This window comes from Atractosteus spatula, chromosome 19 (genome assembly GCF_055471065.1).
Source record: "Atractosteus spatula isolate fAtrSpa1 chromosome 19, fAtrSpa1.hap1, whole genome shotgun sequence".
In the NCBI taxonomy this organism is placed as follows: Eukaryota; Metazoa; Chordata; class Actinopteri; order Semionotiformes; family Lepisosteidae; genus Atractosteus; species Atractosteus spatula.
In genome coordinates, this window is record NC_142724.1 from 6995748 (window position 1) to 7021971 (window position 26224).

The following is a 26224-nucleotide window of genomic DNA, read 5'->3' on the forward strand; positions in this document are numbered from 1 at the left end:
CCTGTTGGCATTGAAGTGCAATGCAGCAATCTCACTGTTCCCCCACAGAGGAGCCTCACCTGAAGATGCCCTCCGTCTGGGCGCCCCCCAGTCCCAAGACGTGCTGGGACAGCTGCACCTGCACCCAGGGCAGCTTCCTCTCGGGGAAGAGCTCCTGCTGCCGCTCCATGATCTCCTCCAGGGCACTGCCAAACAGCGAGGGCGTGACCACAGCGTTCTTGGCGTGGTCAATCTCTTCCAGGGTGGGCTTCCGCAGACCCTGAAAGGTGCAGAAGAAGAGAATCCACAGCTCTCATCAGGGAGCACAACACCCTGAACTCTGCCCAGGTTCTCGAACGCAGCTTCCTTCATAAAAAGGCCAGATGAGACTCGTAGATCAATTAGCTGCCCGAGGAGAAACTGCCCCCTCTTGTCCGTAACCCTTCCCTTATGCACGTTGTCTTCACTTCCCCCTCGAGGCACTGGCCACCCTCTTTAAGGGAGCCAAGACTTTGCTCAGAAACGCTCATCATAAAAATGATGACTAGTGTTTGGACGAGGTGAGCTGGCTGGGATTCCCACAGAATTTGAAAAGTACAAAGTCACAATGCTGATATCAGGGCAACGCAGGTCATGTGAGTTTCTCTTTCACTGTAAGACCTGGAGTTCTGCCAACATGGAAAAGATGCTTCACTCTAGGTTAGTCTGAATTGCCTGTTGTCATTTTTTAATTTAAAAAAGTTGTTTTGTTGTTTAACCAGAAGCAGACTAGTGCAATGGGCTCCCTTTAAGTGAAATGCCTGACCTACTGTTTTGCCTGAGCGAGTTTCCACCCTCATGGCACTTTGTAAGGTATATTATCTCTCCTCTCAGCCAGAGGCAATCAGATACAGTCCGTTTGATAATGCATATCTCCCGGGATTTCCTACTAGGAAGCAAATGTGATTCACAGGTTCTTGCCCACCTAGGACATTATGATCTAAAATAATACGTAGGTAATAAATACCATCTCTTTATATAATCACTGGCACAAAATGGGTCACTGAAAAACTACTCTTTAATGCAACTGGCTTCAGGTCCATAATCCCGTAGTGTTCAGCAAATGGCAGAAAGCGATTGAAAAAATCACATCAAAACCACCTCTTTAAACCCCAACCTAAAAACCAGGACCAGAACACACAGAAAAACCAGTGCCCAGCACTGCGAATGGTATTACTTCCCTGGTGTAGGTGTAGCAGTACGTTTCTTTGTGAAACTTTGCTGCCAAGAATCACAGAAAGCCAGTGTGAGGTGAGTCCACAAGAAGGGGCTTGGTTAGGTTTTGGAATGGACAAGCCACCAGCTTTCTCATGAAGAAGATTAAGCCAAATAACCATTTCAGTATTTTGCCTTACCTTTTTGCCTCCCGTCACAGCCACTTTCTGGAGTTTACGGTAGCAGTATTTCGCATATGTGCTGATCGGCAAGCCTGTTAAAGAAAGAAAAGTTACCACAAGCTACTCCACCATGAAACCACAGAAACCAGAAACATGTCACGTTTAATACGAAAAGTGATTTAATGTTAAGTATGACTACTGCATAGCCTGTCAGCTACAAGAAAAATATCTTATGAATAGATGAAAAGATCGCTATGAAACAAACACAGCGCATTTGTACACAGGCATCTGAAGTAATTCATTACAGCCATAATCACTTAGGCAAAATTTCTTGTTTTCATTCACAACAAATACAAAAGAGAAATTGTTTTTTATCATGCTACTTGGCTTCTTCCATCACAAAAGGACATCCTTGAAAAAGAGGTCACGAGGAGAACCTACACATTTATTCTCAAGTGCATGTCGAAATGAAATTCAGAGACATTTCACTATGTTGTTGAGATACTAAGATAGTAAAATGTGTCTTGTAGCAAAGTGAGTCCTAACATAATCCACATTCAAGGCCACATTTGTTCCCTCTATCTCACTTCTGTGTGTAGCTGTGAACTCTTAGTATCAGGTCTAGTTTGAAAAATTCCTACAGCATGAAACTGTCTCTGCCCTAGAGTTCCAGCCTTAGAAAAATTCAGGATTTATGGCAAACAGGTGCAAGATAGGATATTTACACAGCCAAAATAATCCAACACTGAACACACATTTTTAAAACAAAAATTCAAGTTAGTGAACAGCAATTAACTGAAAAACCTAACCAAATAAAAGGAAGGATAATTTCTATATTTTCTGTGACAACTAATTTAATGTCACATAATCCTCAGTGCTGATTTATGCCATAAACTACCATTTACCCCTCTACTCCTACTATATTCAGTACCCCCATCTACCGTCTCCTCTCAACAATAACTCCTTTATTGTTGTTGTCGTTCTGTAAAGCGCTTTCAGAAGCCACCTTTAAAGGCACTACATAAAATAAAGTTGTTTATTGTTATAAACTGGTAAAAAGCAAGGATTTTATTGTGTCCTCTTGCACAATAGAAAACAGCATGTTAAATGAAAGTGCTATAAACACAATCATTGGGTCGCAATAAAGAAAACACGGAAGAGTAACCAACTTTTGGCAGAGGAGAAAAAGAGCAAAACAAAAGCTCAGAATTAAAAAAAATCCAGCCATGTGGAATCGCTTTAAAAGCCAATAGCAGGACAGGGAAGGAACAACGGCCACAGCCCTCACTGTTTGTTTCCAAGTGTAGTTCACTAGTTAGCACCTCTGTGAGATTTAGCAAGCGCTGCCCTCGAAGGCTGTGGAGGTGTAAACATGTGCGTTCACACCAGAGCCTTACGTCTGCTCACAGCTGCCTAACAAATGGTCAACGCCTCTCGGAGCCCTCAGAACAAGGGAGAGGATGAAGGATGGGCGAGGGAAACAATCGGGCCTGGAACAGAGCTCCAGCCTTTCCTGGGCTGGCTTGATAGCCCAGTGTTGATGCTTTTGCTTTTCAATGCGCTGCCACCACCTATGCATGTCTTGATTATAGGCATTTTTACAGCCAGGGCACACTTGCAAAACACCAACACCACCTTAGGACAACAGAAGTATGGATAACAGATTCCTTGTGGGAAGTCTGCTACACAGGAAGGCCAGCCAGGGAAGTTTGCATATTAAATAAAATCCTAATGTCAGTATAAAATCAAAGTGCCGGGAAGGTTCCAGGCTTTGTTAGGGTGTAAAATAAAAACAGCTTCAGAATATGACTTTAAAGAACTGATGGGTAGAGTGTTTGCCACCATCTCACTCACATACAGCATTTCCAAACTCAACAAAAACTCACTAAGACACACCTATATATACAGAAACCTGTGAAAATCCCACATTCTACACTACAGTTACTTCATTCAATAACCGGGGGACGTTTCCAATCAGTCTTGGAAGCCCCACTGTCACTGTATTGTGGGACATGAGGGCTCTAAACACTGAACATCAGTGGGAGAAGACAGAATACAGGTAAGGAGCAGGGAGTTTATGTGTCTTAAGAAGATCTGGAATTTCTGACCTACAATCTCAATCATTTTTTTTAGGAAAGGGCAGGTCAATTAAAAAAAATATATTTTTGCAACACCCATTTACTGTTCTCGTCCTCATAATCAAAACTATAAACCTAACCTTGTGAAACATTTTGTAAAATGAAGTTAAATCAATCCCATGGCCTCTGCATTACTAATAATGAAAAGCAACACCAAAAGCTAATGATATTATAAAAATCCTAGCATAAAATTCAGAATCTCCTAAAGTTATTCCGTCATCCGTAGTAGGAGCTACTTCACATATTACTGTAATAATTTGCCTTTAACAGTGTTATTTAGTGTTGATGATTCCATTTAAAATGGAGGTACTAAAGAGCAACACATCACAGGAAGCATTATTTACAGGAAGCACTCTGGGGTCAGAAATCATGGAGGCTTTCTTGTGATTCAGCCTGCCTGCTCTTGATGAGGGAGAAACGCCACTGAACATTAATTCAAACTGCAGTACTTTTCTGCTGCAGTCTTTGAAACGTCTGTCTCACGTTGCTCTCCAGGAATGAGAAACACGCAAGCTGGAGAGGTGCTCTGGCACTTGAACAAACTGAGTTGAGTCAGGGGGTGATTTAGATCCTGCGTCTGGACGGCAGCTTCTGTAATCAAAATTAATAAGTGTTCGCAGATGTTTCTTCATGTCGCACTCCTGCTAAACACTTAAAGATGGAGGATATCTCATAATTAATTCCTCCATGCAGAGATAAGCAGACTGGATTAGAGGGGGAAATAAAAATAGGAATGACTGCAATAGCGTCTAAAAGCTGCAGGACCCAGCTCATTCTGGGGAAGACTTAGGCATATGAGTTCAGGGGCCGGACTGAGTTTTGGAAACAACCTGCTCTGTATTAAGTCATGACTTCATAGTTTCTAAATGGGAACATTTTTTTTTATACGCAGCTATGTGGTTAGGAGGTATTTGCCTGATGCCTGGCATGAGAAAAACATCCAGCCCTACAGTGGCAAATTCTCATTGCAGATACAAAATCGAAAGTGTGACAATAGGATTTTGCCGCTGAATGGCAAGTTGTGCAGTGTGGGTGTAATTCCCCGCAGAATGTCACAACAACCCAAAACAAAAATAGAATTATAAATGGATGTGGGGGGAAGGGAGGTATTCAAGAAAGTGGGTACTAAAAGACCTTCAACAATTTACTTTCAACTGCTTTTTAAAAACACTGAATGCAATTGCAGCACCCCCCCCCCCCCGCCCCCCTCAGTAACAGACCCATCTTACTGATGTGCCTAATGAGATAAAAAAACAGTTTGCAAGCAGTCTTCCCCCTAAATTTGCATACAAATGTGGGGTGTCGTAACGGCTGGGGTTAATCCCCGACAGCTCTCTGAGCACAAAGACGCCACTCCGCACAGCCCGGCCGCGACCTCACTGAGGGAATGTTTTTCCCAAGCCAATAAACCCTGCCACCACAATACCCCTCTGCCCACACTGTATCGGCCTGCCCAAGAGCTGCAGCCAGGCTATTGTCAACAGCACACTTTAGATGTGGCATTGAGGGCTCTTTAGACAAAAAGATAGCTTTCTTTTAGCACAGGCTAGGCCTAAAGCCTCAAGCAGGCATGTGCACAAAACCTCTCATCTCTTTGGCATCGTCTCTTTTTACTAGGGCACAAGGGCAGGGGTAATCACTGCCACCCCCTATACTAATGTCCACCCCCAAAAAACTCCTTTGGAATTCCGTAAATTGAATAAGAAGACTTCGCATTGTGGTTTTTTAGCTTGTTTTTTTTGCAAAGCATAACTTCACTTACAAACAGAAAGAAATAGAATGAATTATAGCCCACGGCAGATTAGGGCGATATTTTAATAACTAACTAGTTGCTGTGGTACCAGTACTTAAAACTGGTAGTAAAAAGTAAGAAGCAGTCATCTTTTTTTAGCATTAGGTTCTGCCAGCTTCGCCTTTTGTTTCCCAAACAGCTTGGGTGTCACTGCACTGGGCCATTAACTAGAATGACACAAACCGCGATAATGTCACTGCCTCTCTGCTGCTCAGACAACAGTCCTGCCCTGTGGGAGAAATCTATTACTTTTTTACTGTATTTCTTAATATGTTTCATGCTGTGACCATTGACGACTCTCTATGAGTCAGAAGCCCTTCTCAGGAGCTTGGTGTATCGGTGGCATTCATTGAACAATGCTCAGATTTCACTAGCAGATTCGCTCCCTGATGCGGTCAATGACACATGATGTGTATGCTACTGCGGGTCTCCAAGAGCTTTCAGTCGGTTGACCACAGTGATCCTCTTGAGTGTTTTGGATGGCAGCAAGGCAGGCTAAATAAAGCTGGGGGTGAGTGGAGCCTGGCCACAGCAAGGCTGGTGGTTGAGTTTAAGGCCCCGGAGCACAGGAAGTGGCAGTGAGTCATCTGCTGACATGAGAGAGCGTCATGAACGTGGACACATCAGGGCATTGGCAAGTCCCGAAGACAAGATCAATCTGTCCGATATTACAGGGAGAAAAGGGGGCCAAGAATACAGGAGACAACAGCGTGGCAACCACGTAAAGCACATAGTTGTTCTAAAATAAATATTAATTTGTTTGTACCTAAAGTAACTCACGTTTTGTTCGCATTTATATAGCTGGGTATTTCCCTCAACAAATACTTTACTCAAAAGTAGCAGGGCCGAGCCCCACCCATGATTTGAACCCACAACCTTCCAATTACAAGGCCAGAGCCCGAACCGGTCTTTTTCCATGACTGACAGCATGAAGGTTAAACAAGCCAAAACTGAAATGATTATATTAATTTAAGAAACAGGTCATAATGGTCTGTTACCAAAATAGTTTTTCCACCATACGAATCTGGGTGTATTTATTAACTTATTTTTCAGCTCCATAGCTTTAGTTCTGAACAGTTTATCCTTCCCTGTACAGAAATCCTTAAGAAAAGGACCGAGATCCTGGTCTCACACAGTATTTACACAGCGATCAAACACTTTGAGACCCTTTATAATGTCAAGATGTCACCAACAAGCATGTGCTCCAAGAAAAAAAAATATTTTTACAAACCATTCAAAACTGATATCAAAGGAAACCTACGCTTCTTAGTTTTTAGTAGCTAGATCCTCTACAAGCATATTGAAGTGTGAGAGGCCTGTGAATGGGAACACTGCACAGCTGATGGGCTAATTAGTATGCATGTCTATTGAAATCGGACAATTATCGTTTTACAGCTTTTACTATGAGCTTGAAAGCACTTATTATGCATCTCCACTGAATGAAAGCACTAATACAACACAAATGGTACTTTGAGACTTGCATGCTTCACCATACACTTCTGAGCCATATTTAACAATGTGGCATTAAAAGTACATCCTGCTTAATGCCATATCATTCTCTCTTTCTCCACCTCAGGTACTGCAGGCTGTGGGTATCTACCCACAGGCACTAATCACAACTTTAATTTGTGTACCTCAGGAGCCGCCAAAAACCTGTAAAGGCAAACCTGTTAATTTCTGAAGCTTTCAGCTTGACTGCTGTGGTTTCCCTTAAAAAAATCAACGGTTTGATCGTAGCTGGAGTTCAGTGAATACATCAATTGATTCATCCTGTTTTCAGGAAAGAGCCAGGGTGAGGCTATTAATACAAGCACATACTAATCGCTTTTCGCCTGCCTGAGCTAACCCGTCTCATATATTATACAGCTGTAATAATGATGGAATATAAACGTAGTAAAAGAGAACTTTAGAGGTAGTGTCCCAGGACTCCCATCTTCCAGCACTGAGACTGACATTCAACTGAAACTATGCAACCTTAATAAGACTAAACACTGTAATTGGCAGTAACTAGTATGCAGACATTGCCAAAGCCAACACAAGTCAGAAATAAACTCAACTGAAGTAGGGGGACTTCCTGGGAGGCTGGATTTCCATCTTCTGCCACACCCTACGCATTTGAGATGTTTCCATGGTTGCAATGACAGTTGGGACAGTACTTGACTGCACTCTGTAGATAATTTTAACTCTGTACAGTTTTTAAAACAAGGGTTGGGCAGCACACTCTTTGACAACAGGTACGCATGAAACCATCCACTTCTCCTCCGGCAAAGGTGACCACAAGAATGTTTCCTTTGTGAAGCCGTGACACCAGCAAAGAGATTATTTTGTTTTGACTGGCAGGACATGCCACTCTCCAAAACAGGAAGTTGCTGAAAATGTGTCTCGCTACTGTTCTCAATGTGCCAGAAAGATCCAGGAGTCAAGCTGTCCCAGTTTGAGAAGCTGCGCAGGAGTCAGAAAAGCTTCCTTTAGTTCTCCGACACAGCGAAAGAACCGAAACTCACTCACCTTCTTCTTCTTCTGTGTTCTGTTTCCTCTTTTTTCTGGACTTGGAGTTCTTCTTGTTTTTCATTTCCAGCTGCTCCGTTATGTGTTGGGTAACTAGATACCATACGAAGCACAAAGAAATAATTATCGAAGAAAGATACCGTCTGTTTGTTTCTTTGAGTTTAACTAATTAACTCAAAGAAACAAGATTTTTAAAACACACTGGCATTTCTGAGATAAAAATGTTATACTGCTCCAGGGTCATCAGACATTCACATTCTAGTTTTATGGGTTTTTTTTTTCCAAAGCTGAAATGCTGCATCCTATTTGGTTTGGACATGATTAAACAAAAATCAAAAACAAACGCAGTATTATTTCAGTATTGCTGTTGGTGAAAAAAAAAACACAAGTGTGTTCCTAAAGTCACCATTGTGGCATGGATGACATTTCACTGCCCACTGTCTGCTGCCTGAAAAGAGCAGCTGAGACATTTCTGCCAGAGGGTGTTATTATAATTTTGTTATTTAGACACCAGTCTGTCACTAGTTTGTATTTCCGACATTTAGAACATAAGAATAAAAAAAGGAGGCCCTTCTAGCCCCCTACAATGTTAGTATGAGTTCATTCTGTTTAAAATGTACAGATGTAGTGCCTAGACGCAGGCAGAAACATTTTCATTTTGTATGCAACCTGTACACTTTTATATATATATATATCTTACAATGTTAATACATGTCAATCAATCATTATAGGCTTTAATCCTTAGATTGAATCAGTCCTCTGTAAAGTCACTGTTATAATAATTTATTTGTTTGAGACTTTTATCCAAAGCAACTTACATTGACACTTATTTATTCCACTGGGAATCTTGCTGAAGCAATTTGACCAATGCCACCCATGATCTGAACCTCACTGGGTTTCCACTTGCAAAGCCCAAAGCCCTATCCAGCCTCTTATCCTGACCGGTTTACTTCCATGACAGATAGATTAAAGCTTAAAGAAGCCTGGACACAAGTGAACCTAGAGGACATGAAGAAATCAAATAGGGAAAAGCAGGTGCTTCCTGACACTTACCCTTCTTGTCGTATCCTGGCTCCAGGTGCCTCTGGATGTAGCCCTCCAGGTAGCGGCGGAATTTGGGGGAAGGGGAGAAGAAGGCCAAGCTGATGGCCATGAGCTCCCACCCAGCAGCCAGGCTGCGCAGGCACAGGTTGTCCGTGGTCTGCCTGACCAGCTGGATGTAGAGCTCGTCCCGCAGGCCCTGCATGCTCCAGCACTTGGTGACGATGAGGAGAGCCACGTGGCGGCGCTCCAGGCGGGCCTGCCGGTCCCCCATGTAGACCTGCACCAGCTTGAACATCTCGCAGGCCTCCTTCTTCACCGTGCGGTCGCTGGTGATCAGCATGGGCTTCTTGATGGACCCCCGGTTCCAGGAGAGCATGTTGGCGATGGACACCCTCCTCCGGAAGATGCCCTGTGTGTGCATGTTCAGGTTCTTGCTGGCCCAGTCCACCATGTTGACATCGGCTGGCGGCTTGCACAGCGTCGCGTAGGGGTACTGGTAGCTGCTCCCACTGCTGCCACTGCCTCCTTGCTTCCCGTTTCCGAAGTTTTCTTTGGATTCCAGCGTTCCGGCCTGGAAGCATTCATTGAAGCAGACAGCTATCAGCATACAGACCAGCACATAGCGGCAATCTCTAATGTCCAACCTCAAGCGCTGCTTCACTTAGCTGCAGTCTCTAGCCTATACAATGAATTGCTACTGGATTGGCTTAGTCAGTGGTTTTTTAGACAGAAACTAAAGAGAACATCAAAATATGTCTATCCAAAGCCTTCAACCACCGGTCCATAGCTAAAACAACCACACACACCAACTGGAGCTTATTCTGCACAAAAAAGCTATGTCATTGCTTGTTTGACTGCTGCTGCTACTGTGGTGATCAAGGAAACTTAATAAAGTAGATTCCTTAAAGGACACATGTTGTCTTTGTCATCTGTTTAACTTCATAATCCACTCATTGGACAAAACATTAGGAACCCTGACTGAATAATATTCAGCCTCTACGATCAGCAAGAACAGCTAGAACAAGACTTGCATACTGTAAATACTTATCGTACACTCTAAAAGTGGGAAAACAACACAAAACAAAAATACAGACACACTACACATTTTTTTAAAGGACAAACGTTGAGCACTTTTTCTTATGGGAATATTTCTAAAAGTGCTCTATAATAGCAATCTTCAGCAGGAGTCCTGACAACAGAAGGGAGGTCAAGAACTATCAGCTCCAGCTTGTCCTTCAAACAATAAGCCATTGTCTACTTCAAAATACTCATGTTACCCCAACCCAGTTTACACATGTTCAGAAAATATGCAGCAAGATAAGAATACTATGACACATTAATTCTTTTCTGAAGCATTGGTAAATACTTTTTTTTACAACAGCATGAACTTTGAACTAATGAGCTGTGCTTTCGTAGTGTTAGCATGTTAATCTGCAGAGAGAGAAGGCTATATCTTCCTTGCATATACTGTAAGCAGTCCTGTAAACACTGATTTCTTGTTGATCAACATGATACAAAAAAAGTTTTAAAATTGAACCTTTCTGAAGTTTCACACTATATTCTCTTTAACACACAGGGTCACATGTAAATACTGTTTCTTTTTCAGTAAACAGCATCTCATCAGCTTCCTGCACCTCCAAAACCCACCTGCTAAAGATATACCTTTAGATTCTATGAATCATCCCTGTATTTGCTGCACTTGGTATTGTCTGAATTCCTAACTTGCTTATGTCACTCTACACTGCATATGCTGAAATACAACATATGAGAATTGGATCCAATTACATTTTTAGTTTTTCATGCACCTTAATATATATTACGTAGTTTGTGAAATGTAATTGTTCTGAATGCATTGTGAGTCGCCTTGGATGAAAACATTAGATAAAATGATAATAACTGGAAGAACAAGAAGAACAGCAACATGCTGTGACTAATGCATATTTTTCTGTGAAAAAAAAATCCCTGCATAGCTTTAACCATATGGATCTCAGCTTCTGCTTTCCTGAACAGTGGGCATGCAGTTCTGGAATACTGCTGTAAGCTGGCACCGGCTGCTGTCCAGATTGTAGACAGGTAAGTGGGCCTTGACGGGCTTCCTCATACACATTTGGGCCAATCTTTAGGAGGGCAGCTTCACTTCCCATTGTGACTGGGGAATGATTGTGGAATGCTGTGTGAGATTTTGCAGGCTTGCTCAAATACACTAGGACTTCGCCATGTGACCACATAGCAAACATGAATTTCCTAACATTGCTTAAAAAAGCACATGCATGGCTGACGGCACTTATCATTCAAGCATGAGTCAAAAGACAAAGCATACAGTGCTGATTTTCATCACCTGTTATTCCTGCATCTCAATTGTTTCTGCAGTGCTGTCAGAAGATATGTGTCATTCTTTTTAGATTATGAATTTACCTGCTTCAGAAAAACATGTGGTTTTCTAATGTTTATAGAGAGATTTCCCCGCCATTCAGTGGCACGAGTGCGTCAAAACTATCTTTCTAATTGCTGTAACTAATTATTAAGTCTAACTGATGCAGCACAAAAGCTGACCATTTCCCAGCTATCACCAATGTAAGATGAGATAGAGAGGAAAACAAGAAAACAAGAAATCCAGAGTAGTTCCATTTCAGAAACAGTTCTACAAAGTTACTTAGAAACCTAAGAAGGACAGACTGTGAAATACGTCTTGACATACTTCCAGTCTGTGTGTGGCCAAGCTTAAATTATGATCCTTACCGCCACATCTGTAAAAATTTTACTATAACCGTATGTTATCTATAAAGGGGAATATTTGTGCTACCACAAGGCAACATTAAAATTCATGCATTTTCCACAAGCTGCTGTTATGTTTCTGCTGTTTGTCTAAATCAGGTTATCATGATTCATTACTCATGGTGTGCACTGCTTTGACTTGTTTTCTGAGTTGCAGTGGAAAGATTTGCAAAATCACTGATTTTAGAACCATGTGTACAAGTCAGACTTGAGAAACAGATACCGAGAGGAATGGAGAATTTACAGATACTGCCATGTTAGCTGATGACATACTGCAACTGAACAGATGACAGTTTCATCAAACCAGACTAAGCCAGATTCCTATTGTCAATGAATTTCTGGATCTTTAAAAAACCCTAATGCATTCAACAAATAAAAGATTAGGGTTACTCCTTCATGAAAAACAAAGGCTGGAAATTAAAAGCAGAATATGAAGAGATTTCTTATGATTTCCATACAAACCCTTATTTAGAACAAGTGTCAGAAAAAAATAATTATGCTAGAGAAAGTTGTTATATAGCTGCCAAGGGAGAAAAATGTCATATAAAACCACCAACTGCCCTAATTAAAAAAATATATTTAAAATATTTTATGTCCAATCTTCACTCTCCTGATAAAGTAGTTTTCTATAGAAGGAAAGGAGAGTCAAATATAAACATTAAACACACACTCCCAAATATCTGTCTGTGGGGCAAATTCAGGGCACACATGACAAGAGAGAGATATGCGGTCATTTTAACCTCCTGGACGAGGTAAAAGCAGAGTTTAAAGTCGGTTACTCACCTCCGCTTAAATCGCAAGGGCTCTACTTGGTGTGCCAACAAATATAGAGCCTTCTCTCTGCTATTTTGTCCTTTAATGCGCTCTTGATAAAAGACTGCATCAAAAAAGGGATCTCCAAAACCACACAAATCCAGCTGAAATCCCCACATTTTTTATTCCACCCAAATATGAGAAAAAGAGTTTGTAAAACAAAAATCCTGTTCTCATCATCTTGGGGTGCTGTGTTTAACCCACATTGTCTCGAAAATAATTAGGCAGCGCACTGCATCTGGAACACCAGACAACACCTCATGTGTGTGCCATTCAACCCCAACAAAGCTCCTTCTCGTTTAATGTTTATTTTCCTGTGTACCACAAACATATAATCAGGCACGATGACTTGCTTTTGCAATGTATTTTAAATCCCTTTTCAGGATTGGCCTCCCAATTATGGGGGTGGATGCGGTGTATGATACAAACCTCAGACGAAAACAACTCCCTGGGCTAAAATAACCACTTAAATAAAAAAATACACTAAATGTAAAAAAGGCAGCATCCAACTCTCAGACAGCTGTTAGCAATGGAAGGAGTTAAGGTAACACTGATCTATATTAACATTGCATAATTCAGCTTGTTTTTTTATGACACAAAACTGAGCTGAACATTCAAACTTGAGCAAACCACTCGATTCCTCCTGTAATAGAACGGCGTGGTTTTGGCCACAGGACTGCAAACTGCTCTCTGTTCACAAAAAAAACTTAAACAAGAGACGGCTTTTCTAGGGGGCGTTTTTGGTGTTTCTTTGCAGCCTACGCATGCTGACGCAGCTATCTACTTGAACTACATATACAACCTGAAATACTTGTGATGTGATGTACTTGTCATGATATTTTAACAGTTGTCTTTAAAATGGTTATTAAGTGTTTCCTATCCCTCTATCTTCTTCAAGCGAAAGTGTTGCCATAGCTGGGGCTCACACACTACGAATCTGCCACTGTACCTGTGATGGCGACCTGGGGGGCTCTGGGGAGGACAGGCTGATCTGACTGGTGACACTCTTCTCCAGGGAGTCCACCTTCTCGTAAGTCCGTTTCTGGCGGCCCAGGCCCTCGAGGGCGAGCGGCGAGAGAGGGGTGTCGCTCTGGGCACTGCCCCGTGCATCCAGGCCGGTCCGGTACAGGGAGCGATTGCTGGCCGTCATGTCCTCCCGGGAGCCGTTGCGCCCTGAATATTTCTTGAGAGAGTCCAGTGGGGAGCGGGCCCGGGGAATGGAGTTCTCGGACATTTCTGTGTCCAGACTGACCTTGCTGCCCCGCAGGGTGCTGGACCTGCCCACCACCGCCCTCATCTCTGCCATCAGCTTCTCGTTGAGGGCGTTGAGCTCCCCGCTGCTGCCCACCGAGCCCGGCCTCCCCTGTCCGGCCATCTGCCTCCGGCGGTTCTTCCTCCTCAGGCTGGGCGAGGGGCCGGTGGAGTAGCCGGAGTCCTGGTAGTTCACCGTTGCTGCAGCGGGGTACTCCTGCGACGCCAGGCTGTTCTGCCGGCTGTGCCGCGCTTCGATGCTCTTCAGGACGTTGGCCTCCAAGATCCTCCAGGACTGCTTCTTCTCCCCCGAGCCCTCTTTCTGCTTGCCAGAGGGACGCTCAGAGGAGCCCGTGTGGGGCGGGGAAGAGAGTGGCAGCCCAGCCGGCTTGGAGGAGGAGCCCGAGTCTACGTTGACCATGTGCCTGATGCACTCTCTTCCGGCAGGGCTGTACTCCGTGGCCGAGGGGCTCCTCTTGTGCTTGGAGCCCAGGTGCGTGGCTGGGTACTGCAGAAGCTTGGTTTGCTGGTGTGGGTGCTGCAGCTGCACCTGCTTCTGCAGGCTGTGTGTAGGGCTGAAGTGAGGAGGGGAAGGCCCGTTGTGGAGGGGCGCCCCCTCCACCTCCATCTCCACAGGGGGCTCGTCGTAAATGGGCGACTCCAGTGGGGGCTCATCGTAAATGGGGGGTGTGGCGGCATACTGGGGTGACACCGGCCTAGGAGTCCCAGCCTGCGACCTGTGGGGTGTCTGGTAGGCCGAGCTAGATGAGCCATTGACGGGCATGACCAAGCAGAAGCTTCCATTGTCAGTTTTTTTCAGGTGAAGGGCCTGCTTGGAGTCTACAGGCGCTGCCATCTTTCCCGGGAGAGGGGTTTTGTCAGCTGGGTAAACGTAACCCCCGGCCGGTTTCCTGGCTGCAGAGTTCGCCGGATGGGTGTTGTTGTGGTGGTGGTGGTTCTGTGGCATGTCAACGGGACCCGCAGGTTGGTTCCTGCCCATGCTGTTGACCTTCACTAGCATGGCTGCTTTGGTCCCGGGAGCTGGCTGCCATCTCTGAGGAGTTTCCCTGGAAGACAGAAAGAAAATAAGTGAGCTAACACTAAGCACTGATCCATTCACATATCCTCATAACAATATACAAAGGAATGCATGATACTTCAACTTTACAGAGAGTTAAGCACTGAATAATACACAGCAATGAGGACAAGCATACTAAGGACCCACTATGCATTCATTTCATTGTCAGAGTGGAAAGTCCAACTCTTTCAACTAGATGGGTTTAAAAAAAAGTGAGACCTGCAATTATCTGTCTCAGTAACTGGGGCACCCCAGTCACTTCTGAAAGCCTAAGTAGCTGAAAAAAGAACTGTAACTGCACTTCTGTATTGTAGTACACTGTGGAATGCAGGCTTCTCTCCAACTGTCAAGGATACAGATATCCCAAATTTTCTTTAATACATGGTCACAGGTCACATAAACATATATTAGTACCTGAGCAATTGTTTACTTCAGATAGCCGCTACACTATAAACAGGCACCCTTGCAAGCACCTTACCTCACTAGCTACATACATGTATTTTCCTGGAGCCAGTCTGCAATGTGTCATGTTGGAAATGAAACAACAGAAAATGTGGTACAGCCTGCACAGAGCGGAGCACTAGTAAAAGCAGACAAAACTGTGTAATCTCAGGCTCACCCTTGGGAGGAGGCCCACTTGCAAAATTGAACACTCCAAACTTGTCTCGCCTCTTTAGAATGAAATTAACTGCTTAAAGAAATGAAATTAAAGTGTTTCAGCTGCCCTTCAGCAGTGTCCTGTAACCGTTTCTGATTACATTATTCACTCGCCTAATTTCATACCATGAATCCCAATTATTGCAATTAATCTTCCTTCACTTTTCGCAGGGATCACACTTCGCAATCTACAGCACGCGTCCTAGCACATTTCAAAACAGCACGGTACCATGTCAGCAGTTCATTTGAAATAGATTTGCACTGGCTTCAAAAACTTCCACATTGGGAACACTCACACTTTCATCACATTCGCAAAGTCAGCTGCAGGCATTTGTGTAATCCCCTGCCCACATACCCACAAAATCGGAAAAAGGATACTAATACTAGTGTACACAAAACTACCTATCCTGTTTTCACCACCATGGTGAGCTCTGTTTTTCTGAAGAAGGCACACAAGCTCTTAAGCAACTTTACACACAGTATACTGGACATTATTTAACAAAAACAATTTTAAATACAAACAAAGACAAAACTGTGACTGTAATATTAACAGTCCAAGCAAGATGTGCATGAATTTCCCTATTATGTACAGAGCTGTTATCTTGGAAAATAATCTTTAGCCCAAATTACATCCCTCACTTCAACATTCCTCCCCCTCAATGTCAAAAGATGTCAAAAATACACTTACCTCCTTCTGTCTTTGCTGGCTTAATATTATGATTTTTGAAATGGGGTCTAGGCTGAATGACTCATTTCCTGAGCTCAGAAAGAACAGAAATAAAATAGATTGTTGTTGTTTTTTTTTAAAAAAAAAGTGAGCAACAGCTCTAGGAACTTCCCAACGAGCTATTTTAAATTGAGCCCAGAAATCAAACTGAATTATACAGTAGACCCTCAGCGGCACTTGAAACGAAATGAAGACTGGTGATCTTGTTTTAATTGTAGCCTTCCAGTGCCTAATTCTAATTCTGGCACTCGAAGTTAAGAAAAAAGGCAGAGGCGGGACGATTTTTTTTCCCCAGTTACAGTAGCAGGAATGTGCCCCTACACAACTACCCTCCCTCTACTGCCTTTTAGAGCTGACTTGAGCATGTGAAACAATACAGCGATAATGCCCTTGAGGCCTGCTTGCAACAGTGACCCATAGTGTGCTTCCTCTCTCCCTCTCTCTCTAGCTTTCTCTTCCCCAGCTCTCCAGCGAGGGCTGACCCACCCATTGTGGCTCCTAGTGCACTGTTCCAAATGTCAACAATCTTTTGAAACTGTTAAGCAAATACAAGCCATGGCGTGCAGACAATTGAAACGCTGGCACAATGTGTTGCCCCCTGGTGCTTTTCTCCTCGGCGTCAACATTAGAGCTGTAACCAAAAAGGCAATAACAATCACTAATAACTTTCACAGAGACCTTTCTCTGGTAAAAGCCTACCCAATGTGGAGTGTTTTAATAAAACCACTACATGATAATCATATTTTAGTTCCTAACAGACAGTTAATTTAATGAGACAGGCATTTCAATTGAAAAAACAAACCTTCTGAGAGATTTTTGGCTAAAGGCATCATGTTGACAGGTAAATCTGTTTAAAAAAAGGTTAAAACAACAGTAAAAGACAAAAAGAACTATTGGAAAACTGACTGGGAGGAAACACTGACATTTCAGTGTTTCTAGCCAATAAAAAGCAACATTGAAAAACACACAGTCTGATCTAACATAAAATCGGACTTCTTCAAACGGACAAAAAATAAAAGTGACTACCTATACCAACAAATCTGTTATAAACAAGGCTGGAGAAATCCACAATATCAGTCATCAAGGGCTCGGGAAATGTGACATCTGGTTTTAGGAAATTCAGGATACTTTAAAAATGTTTCTCCTGTAATTTGTACAAACCTGAACATGAAACCAGCCATGACGACAAACAGAATTTGCTCAACAGCACAGAACATTCCAAACCAATTTAGATTGAGTCTTATATATTAGAAGCCCTTTTCTCCTCTCTAGAGTTATGCAAAACTGTGCTCACTATGCCAAATTTGCAAACCGCCAACAATCTATATTTATCCAGTTGATTTTCTAAAATGATGCCTAGACTTTCAAACCACCATGTTTTCAAAAATGGCCAAAAGTAATTGCTTCTGCTAATTTGCTTCAGTCCATAAACTCTGCATTCATTTCAGTATCAAATTAAAAGAGAATCAGGTCCTTGTGTTCGTGTTTCTGCCTGTCACTCTTAACTGTAGATTCAGAAGTTGTGTTTCTAGATGCAGAGAACAAAGACAATTTTGAATCATCTTGGAAGTAGTGAAAATTAAAATTCTGATACTTCTGCTTCGGCTGCAGTCATCACAAAAGTTATTTTAAGACCTTTCATCTGTATAGGGGCACCGGACAAAATATTGCTTTACTGTGCTCCATTTTTATTGAACCCACGCCTACTGTAATACATAAGATTGCTTACATAATCGGTATCAAGGCAGAATTGGTCAATGTTCTGAATATTTGTAGCACTGCGGTTCTCAAATGAACATGCTACCAAAACAGCTCAGGTAGGTAGCTGCGTCGACACCTGAAGAAGGCTCCACAGCCGACATTTTGTGTTTCTTTTCTTCTCTTTTCAGCATGGAATAAACCTTTATTTGTTCCCACAGTACCAAAATGAAGCTACTCTTCTATGATCACGATGCTTCCTGAAAAAAAGCAGTATTCTTCCCTTTGAAAGACTCATTGGTCACCTTAACAAACTTAACTAATTATAATGTATCTACTTACTTTTCAAAGGGTGTCGATACTCTACTTCCTGTTCCTCTCTGAACAGTTTGAGGCTCTACAACAGTTGATCCCACAGAGACTGATTTTTCTGTTTGCCTGCCCAGTTATCACACATATACCCCTCTTCTGTTTGCCAGCCTGAGAGGGCATTTCCAGTCTCCTTCTCTTGAAATTAGACTTTACGTCACACCCAATTCTATGTGGAAGGACTCAGGCGGGGCAGGCGTGGAGGCACAGGGGATGTTGGATCTGTTCTGCTTCCTCTTAATTTTAGAAATAAAATAAATATTTTTTAATGCTTTTATGAAAGGGGGACTTGTTTTTTTTACACTGGCTTCAGCAGATAGAACTGGGTTTTCAGGGAGTGGCTTATTACAAGGTTCAAAGGCCATTTTCTAGAGTGCAAACAGGAAATACCAGACACAGCATTCACATCAGCTTAAGTCAAAAAGAACCTTTCAACTGATAGTGAGTTTATCTCTGTCCCTCTTACACTGCAGATACTTGTACACATATTCTAACATCCACTTCACATATATTTATATACAGTATCTTAAGTACATTTTGCTGCCTAGAATGAATAACACAAATAAAATCTAACACAAATTAATGTCCAGCATGTACATTAAAACAGAATATAAAACTGTATTTTCCCAGTACTCCTTCAAATAGCTTTAATTTTAATTCAAATGATAGGGCTGACAGAAAAAAGTCTCACCTGCATTAGCATTTGAATAAGTGCATTTCTGTCTCAGGTCTACGGGCAAATAAGGAATCACAGGTTCTGACACTTGAGAATGAATATCAAGGGAGGGAAGATATTTCTCCTTAACTTAACAGCAGACATGGGTTAATCATGCAGGCCTGTCCTTTCACTATCCCTCCAAAGAAGGTGCTACCCCTTGGAAACATCTGATTTGATGTTTTCTTAACTTCTAACTCCACCCATATTTAGGGATTTGTAAAAATGAACTAGTAGTACCTTCTGTTGCCCAAAACGTAGCTGGAATTATCTCCAGGCTAAAACATGCTCTCACAGGCTCCTTGTCACCCCTCCTGCCCTCTGTACAACACAGCCTTTTGCAGCTATAACATCAGGCCTACAGCACTGTCATCATTTTCAGCCTTTCCACACAGCACTGCGTACGTCCGGAATTGCTGTGTGACTGTGATAATGTGTTAACATACCCAATCTGCAAAATTAGGCTCAACATTTAGCTGTAGCTTCTTTAGGGTTTTAAATAAATAAAAGTAAAAAAAACATTTTATAACTTGTAGCACCTACTGCTTGAAGATTTGATTTTTGCTTTAATGAAATTATTATATTATTTAGTTAGAAGTTAGAAGCAATCTACAGGGGAACATTCATCCATCTATTTTCTATCCACTTGATATGATTCAGGGTGGCGGGAGAGCCAAAGGCTATCCCTGCAGGCAAGGAGTGCAAGGCAGGATACACCCTGGAAGGGAACCAGTCCATCGCAGAGCACACACAGACACACTCACACCAGGGCCAATTTCTCCAGAAGCTAGTGAACCTACTAGTATGTCTTTGAACTGTGGGAGGAAACTGGCCTGGAGAAAACCCACACACCCATGGGGAGAACATACAAACTCCACACAGATAGCACCCCAGGAAAGGAGCTGCACCCAGGACCCCAGCATTGTGATGCAGCCATGCTAACCACTATGTCACTGTGCTGCCCTGCTGAGGAACATATCCTTCCTAAATAATATCATTCTTGAAATTTAAAACAGGAAAGTCAGCCTTTTGGTTTTTTGCTCTCAGTTAATCAGCATCTTCTGTTGCTTTTAAGCTGAAATATTAGCTTTTGTGCACCAGCAAAGAGGGAGCAGCATAGCCTCCCATCATACCAGCCTGATCCGAGCACTTCCTTGACCACTTCCTGGGAAAGAACACACTACATAACAATAACTGCTGGAAACTACAGAAGCAGCCTCACAAACATCTTCATTAAATGTTTAAACAGCAGCCTTCTCTTTTGGCAACATTACAAAACAGGCCTGTAAATGAAGAATTAGTTCCTTACTGAGTATATGGATTTCAATGCAGATGACAGAACAAAATCTGAAGACATAGGATCTTAAGATTTGAGATAAACCAAATGCATCATTGTTACTGTACTTCAATCCCAAATGAAATTTCAATCTTTACAGTGTTGCTCAAACAATTGTATTTCATATAAATGATCAAATACCACCTCTTACAATAGAAACATAGTGCCACTTAACATGAGAATATCCAGATACAGCTTAAATGGAATAATGATTTGTAGCATGTGAGGCAGAATTATTAAAGCAGACCCTTGTTTGGGATCCTGCTAGCAAATGTGTTCTAGGGTCAGAAGTACATGTCAACTGACTCATATAATCTCCACAGAACTGTTCAGCTAAGAACTGTAACACACAAGGTCACAGAGTAATACCAAACGCTATAAACCATGGGCTTTAAATGTTAGCTTTATTGAACCAATGTGCCAAATGCATTCAAAGTTTTGAATTCACAAAGGTTCATTTACTACCAATGCACTTGAAAGACAACTGATGGATTAAAATAAAACACCATATCCAACTATAAACATAGCCAACCTACATGAATTGCTGATTTAGCTTACCAAGACAACTGGATTTTCAGCAATGAAATACTGCTTGTAATGAACACTAATGAATAATTCAAATTGTTTTGTCCAGGAATGTTTGCCATAGCACTGAAGATCAAAATGCGGTATCTGTCACAGCCCTGGTAATTTGTACTTCTGGAATGGAACTGCATTCAAAACGCCGCTGTAAAGTTGCCACATTCTTGTTAATTTTTATTGGACATGTGTGGATACAATTTTCAAGTGGACAGAATGCGATTGATCTCGTTGTAAACTCCAACATGGGTACAACAATAAAACAGCAGTTTTAGTTCACAAAAACATCTTACTAAAGATGAAAAAGTCCAGAAATAATGGAAAAACACTCCAAAACACCAAACAAAACTGCAAAAATCTAAAGCTGTTCAAAATTACCCAGTGTTTTTCACTCTTTCAGCTGATTTGTGATCTCATCCAAGAAATATCACTTTGCAGAACTAAAGAATACCGAAACACTGGGAGAATAACAAGTTATGCAGGTAGTATAACTGATTTTTTTTTAAGTCAAGGTACTTGCCTGAATACATGACAATCGTTTCTATACAGCTAATGGCAGACTGCTGCCCTTCCTTTACTGGGCACAAACAAGAATATTTTGGACACAGAGAAACTGCACTTATTTTTGGGTTAAGGTTGTTACTGATGCTTTTAAGTTAAGCTCAGCTTGCCTAACTAGTGCACTGAATGCGCTTCAATGAAAAAGCTCCAAGCCCATAAACAGCTCTAATTAAAAAAGACCTTGTTATTAAGAACACAACGTGTTTGTATTTAAAGCTAAGGCAGCAGATGTTTGCCCCGTAAAGCATAAAATTCAGATAAGCCAGTGTTTTGTAAGCATCTTTGCACTTTTCTTTTTTCCCCTTTGGCAGGACTGCAGGCAGGAATCGTTAACACCTTCCTGAGTGTGAGAGGAGAAAAGGTATCACAGGGGCCTCTGACCTGTGCAAGCACCCTTCGGAGAGTTCCCAATAAAAAGTCATTACTGGAGTGAAGTCTTCCAAACCAGCAGCATGTCGAGTGTCATTTCGCCTTTGGCCACGTGATATACAGCAAAGCAAGGAAAGCACACACAGACACAAAAAAGTAAGCTAGAGGCCTCATCTCCTATTCTGTTGTCAGTTCAATAGCTGAATACTGCTCTGCGTACATAAGATATTTGCTGTTTTTGCAGGTGCAGCAGTGATCTTTTAACTGCTGTGCTACAGTGGAGCCTTGAAAATCCCTACATACTAGACAGGCCTCTCTGGGCAATTACAAACCGCCAGGGACAATTCAACACACCACGAACACTCTCACGCACCTCATGCACACAATCAAATATGTGATGAGGACACCCTGTATGTGGCCAATGGCCTTTTGCTCTGAATTAACTTTTTTTCCCCCACTGCTGACACACCTACCTGCCGAATACCTTAAACTCACCACCAGCTTCAATTAAAGGGCTGAGGTGATGCAATCTTTAATAACCATCGAAAGGTGTGGACATTTTTGCAAGTAACGTTTATATAAAATGAGGTCATAAGCCTGAAACTTTGAAAGTTGTGTCAATTTCAAAAATAAGAAAAATGGAATAACTACCTGTAACAAATAAGCTCTAAAAGCATACAGAAGTCTTGGAAGGGTATAGTTATTGAATTGTGACACTGATGCAGATTTTTAATCCAATGTTTTAAAAAATGAAAACGTTTCTTGCTAGCAATTCAAAAATTGAATTTATATAACACATCTTTATGGATTTTATTAATAGTAACCTTTGTAAAAAATAAATAGTCATAGCAAATTTTCTTTGAGTAAACAACGTAAGATAAGGAGGCTTAAACAAGTGCTGTAACTGCAGCCTTCACAATGAATCCTTGAGCTCAGCTCTGCCTGAAATTCAGACAGGAATTTTGGGGGCAAGACCTCTATGAATGTCTCTCCTCTACATCCAGCTAGTGTGGATTGACAGCATTGGCCTTCAAAAGTTTGAAAATGATGGCATCATATAAGTGGACAAAACCAGTCCTTGTTCTAGCACTCAGAAGGACAAGTGTCAAGGCATTAATAATAAGAAGAACTATCATAATAATAATTTCTTTCCAGACCTGGGCCCTAGACAACCTTCTTGGGTGCCTCCCTCTGATAGCAACCCTGTCAGGATATCCTTCTGGTCTGTTAAAGCGGTGATTTGCATTCCCAATACCTCACAGTGCTCTTTATGTTAAACAGAACACATGCATGGTTTGCATCCATTCAATTTCCACAGGCAACAACCAAATACGAGCCAGTGAACAAATATGCAAATCTCCCAGGTAAGTATGTTCTGATAATGGCCACAGTAATCAACAAACTGCTTTTCCTTTATTGAAACACAGGATGTAGACTTTACACTACCGGCACATAAAGCATTGTACTGTTAAGCCATTTGGTACCCTAGTTCTGTTCAAACAAGAACTAGAGAAGCATGCTTTCAATTTCCTGGCTTTCCAAGAGGGCAAGGCAGTGAAAGAGAGAAACACAGAGGGAATGAGAGAGAGAGGGATCTGCCATGCTCAGTGAGGGCTGCTTTGTGCTCAGGGCTGTGAGCTAAACACTGGATATAATCCTATTTGGCTACATTAATCCGAAGATGAGAATGTGACAATATTTCAGCACTCTGGAATGCCAAGTCAAGAATCAAGAGGAGATAGATTTGTACTCTGTCAATGACTCTCTTTTAACCAGAACCAGCTTCATTAAGGACCACTTCCATGTCCCATAAAACTCATCGTTTCTTCCAGTTAAATTACATGAATCAGGATATACTCCATATTATACATTTTTCAGGCTTAATGCAGTTAAAAATAAACATAGGGCATATAACATTTTCACTAACACAGCTCACTAAACTCAAAAGTAAGATGTTTTGGGGGAGGAAATCTCAGCAATGCAATTACCAGAGAGGCTGCCACATTGTTTAAACCTCTCAGGGGAAAAAAACTAAGGTGAAATAATCCAAAAAGAAAAGCAAACATGTTGTAATAATGTCTAGCCTCGACTGTTCGATTACCCTCTCAGAAGATGGATCGGCTTCCATGCGTACAAATGGCAAGCCATTTTTAAGATGTGGTTTTTATGAGAGGAAAAGGGCAACACTGGGTTTAGAGTACATTTCATCAGCGTTTATGAATCAGGCTTGTGGTGTTATTGTTGGAATTAGGAACAGAATACCGTGCTGGAAAAGAAACACATTTCTCTACCGCTACAGCTCAACAGACCCACATTCTTTGGAAGTGGTCACAAGCTCCGGATTACAAAGGGAAATAGCAGCACGGTCAGACACAGAGGACCAAACAGGTGTCTGGCACCCCAGAGCCCAGCTCTTTAAAGAGCTTCCAAGAAAGTCACAGAGGTGCAGAGGGAGAAGGGGACAGAAAGGGGTCCCAAGAGGACAACTGGGTAATTTCCAAATGATTTTAGAGTCCTTGAAAACGGTCCTCAACTGCCCCAGAACATGATCTCTGAGAAAGAGTACAGCCACTTCTTTCAGCCAACAATAGCAGGAAATGGGATGGCGGAGTGCTAAGGTTTGGGGAAAGTACTGCATGATGCCTTGTGGGACCCCAGAAACCCTTTGGAGTCTCTAGAGTGAGAGTCCACTTCACTGCTCCAAGGCTGAATCAGGGATAAGCCAGCATGGCTTCAGAGCTTACTCGCAAACGGATGACTGAAAGAAAATACAAAACGAAGGAGAGGTTTATAGTAATGGGCATTTCTAAGGTGGTGCCAGATATTAAAAAGAATTTCAAAAGGAAACAACTTCTAAACACAGACCTTGTGTATCGCAAAAAAACCTCTAAAGAAAAGGGACATTCCTAAAATGCCTGATCTGTCGATACATATTTTTTTGTCGAATGTTGTTGAATTAGGTGCATACTTTGATGATGAAAACTGGTAAATTGAGTTCAAATCTACTGGTATTCTGTAATTCAATTTAAGTCCAGAGAGCAAAATTAGGTTAACCAGTCAGAGAGTTGCAATCTGCCACATGAAAGCAGGATATGAAGTCAGCAACTACAGCCTGAACATCAGCATTAATGCTATATTTCTTGAAGAGAGGTGCCCTGGGGCATGCTAATTCTATCAACCATTTCTTTTACAAAACAAAGACATTCTTTCTGAAATAACGAAGTAAACACAAAAACATGTGAGCCACAGGGAAGTACCTTCCAGACTCAAAACTGGCGATTGGGGAAGTGGGAATTTTAGATCAAACCCATCTGCAATATGACAGAAACAAATCAGCTGAGTACAATTGTACAATAAACTTTTCTTCTTGTGATGTGCTTTCTAAAATTGACATCATGGCAAGATCCTCCCTTCTGGAAATTTTGTTTAAGAAACAGATTCGTCGAGGGTTTTGAAATGTTGAGGGCAACACTTTTGGGCAGACTTCCCAACGTTTATACCTTCAAAAGATAATTTCTTCCAATTTGCAGAAGAAAACATAAGAGATACTAAGAGATATGAAGTTTTATGTGATCACACAGACAATGCTGTAACTCCTTCTACAACCCTGAAATAGAGATAGCTTGGTGATAACAGCATGCTAACTTCCATATAGAAGGGGGATCTTTTAGGAAGATGCCCTAAAACTGGACATTTAGTTTACTCTGATTTGCAACAGCAAAACCACAGTGAAGTATAATAAAGCTCAAGGCAGTTGTGGTAACTGCATAGTACAATATGAATACAGGGAAAAGAATGGTATATGCAAAGCCTAAACCTGATGATACAATGGGCCACACACACACATATATTTCTAACAGAAGCTCGAGTAGATAGCTGCACCAGGCAGGCTGCAAAGGAACATGTGAAGGTTCATTCCATGCTGAAAGGAAATGAAAAGAAACACAATGTTTTGGGTCACACCTGAAGAAAGCTCCACAGTTGAAATGTTGTGTTTCTTTTATCTTTTAGTGTGAAATGAGCCTTAAATTGTTCCTATATATTTATAAGACAACTGACATAAAAAAACACAATAGATATTCATCACAGCCTATATGGAGCATGTTCTGAGAGTAGCAGATCAATGACACAGACGACCGCCTCTTCCCATGATAAAGGCTTGTGGTCAGGTTTTGGGGGAAATAAAAGTACTGCTCATTCTCCAGGATGTGCTTTCACTGACTCACTGAGGTGCTAGCGAGAGAGGCCACACAAACCACGAGGCAGACCCTGCGTCCAACAGCTGCCCACCAATCCCTGAGCACAGAGCTGTGCCAGGAGCCCTGCCATTTCTCCCCTACAGCTCCGTGCTTCAAGTCCTATCACTGCCGCCTCCACGCCAAACAAGCAAGCTGCTTTCGAGAAGCAGACCCCAGGCAGAGTTTTTTTTCCCCTCTTGTTGTTTTTGTGAATGACTTCA

The 26224-nt window shown here is 42.0% G+C and overlaps 1 protein-coding gene across 2 annotated transcripts in view; it reads right to left on the bottom strand.

The window, feature by feature from the left end:
- Window positions 1–26224, bottom strand: part of arhgap46b (Rho GTPase activating protein 46b) — a 70718-nt gene that overhangs the window by 9004 nt on the left and 35490 nt on the right. The window contains exons 1-6 of one of the 2 annotated variants that reach the window (XM_088937345.1): window positions 16100–16280; window positions 13375–14743; window positions 8847–9408; window positions 7794–7886; window positions 1374–1447; window positions 60–259 (exon numbers count right to left, since the gene is read on the bottom strand). In XM_088937345.1, the coding sequence (XP_088793471.1) occupies window positions 60–259; window positions 1374–1447; window positions 7794–7886; window positions 8847–9408; window positions 13375–14697 (2252 nt within the window). In that variant the 5' untranslated portion in view covers window positions 14698–14743; window positions 16100–16280. Of the gene's footprint in view, window positions 1–59; window positions 260–1373; window positions 1448–7793; window positions 7887–8846; window positions 9409–13374; window positions 14744–16099; window positions 16281–26224 lie in introns of those variants that run through there. The other variant, XM_088937344.1, reaches the window with a different exon arrangement.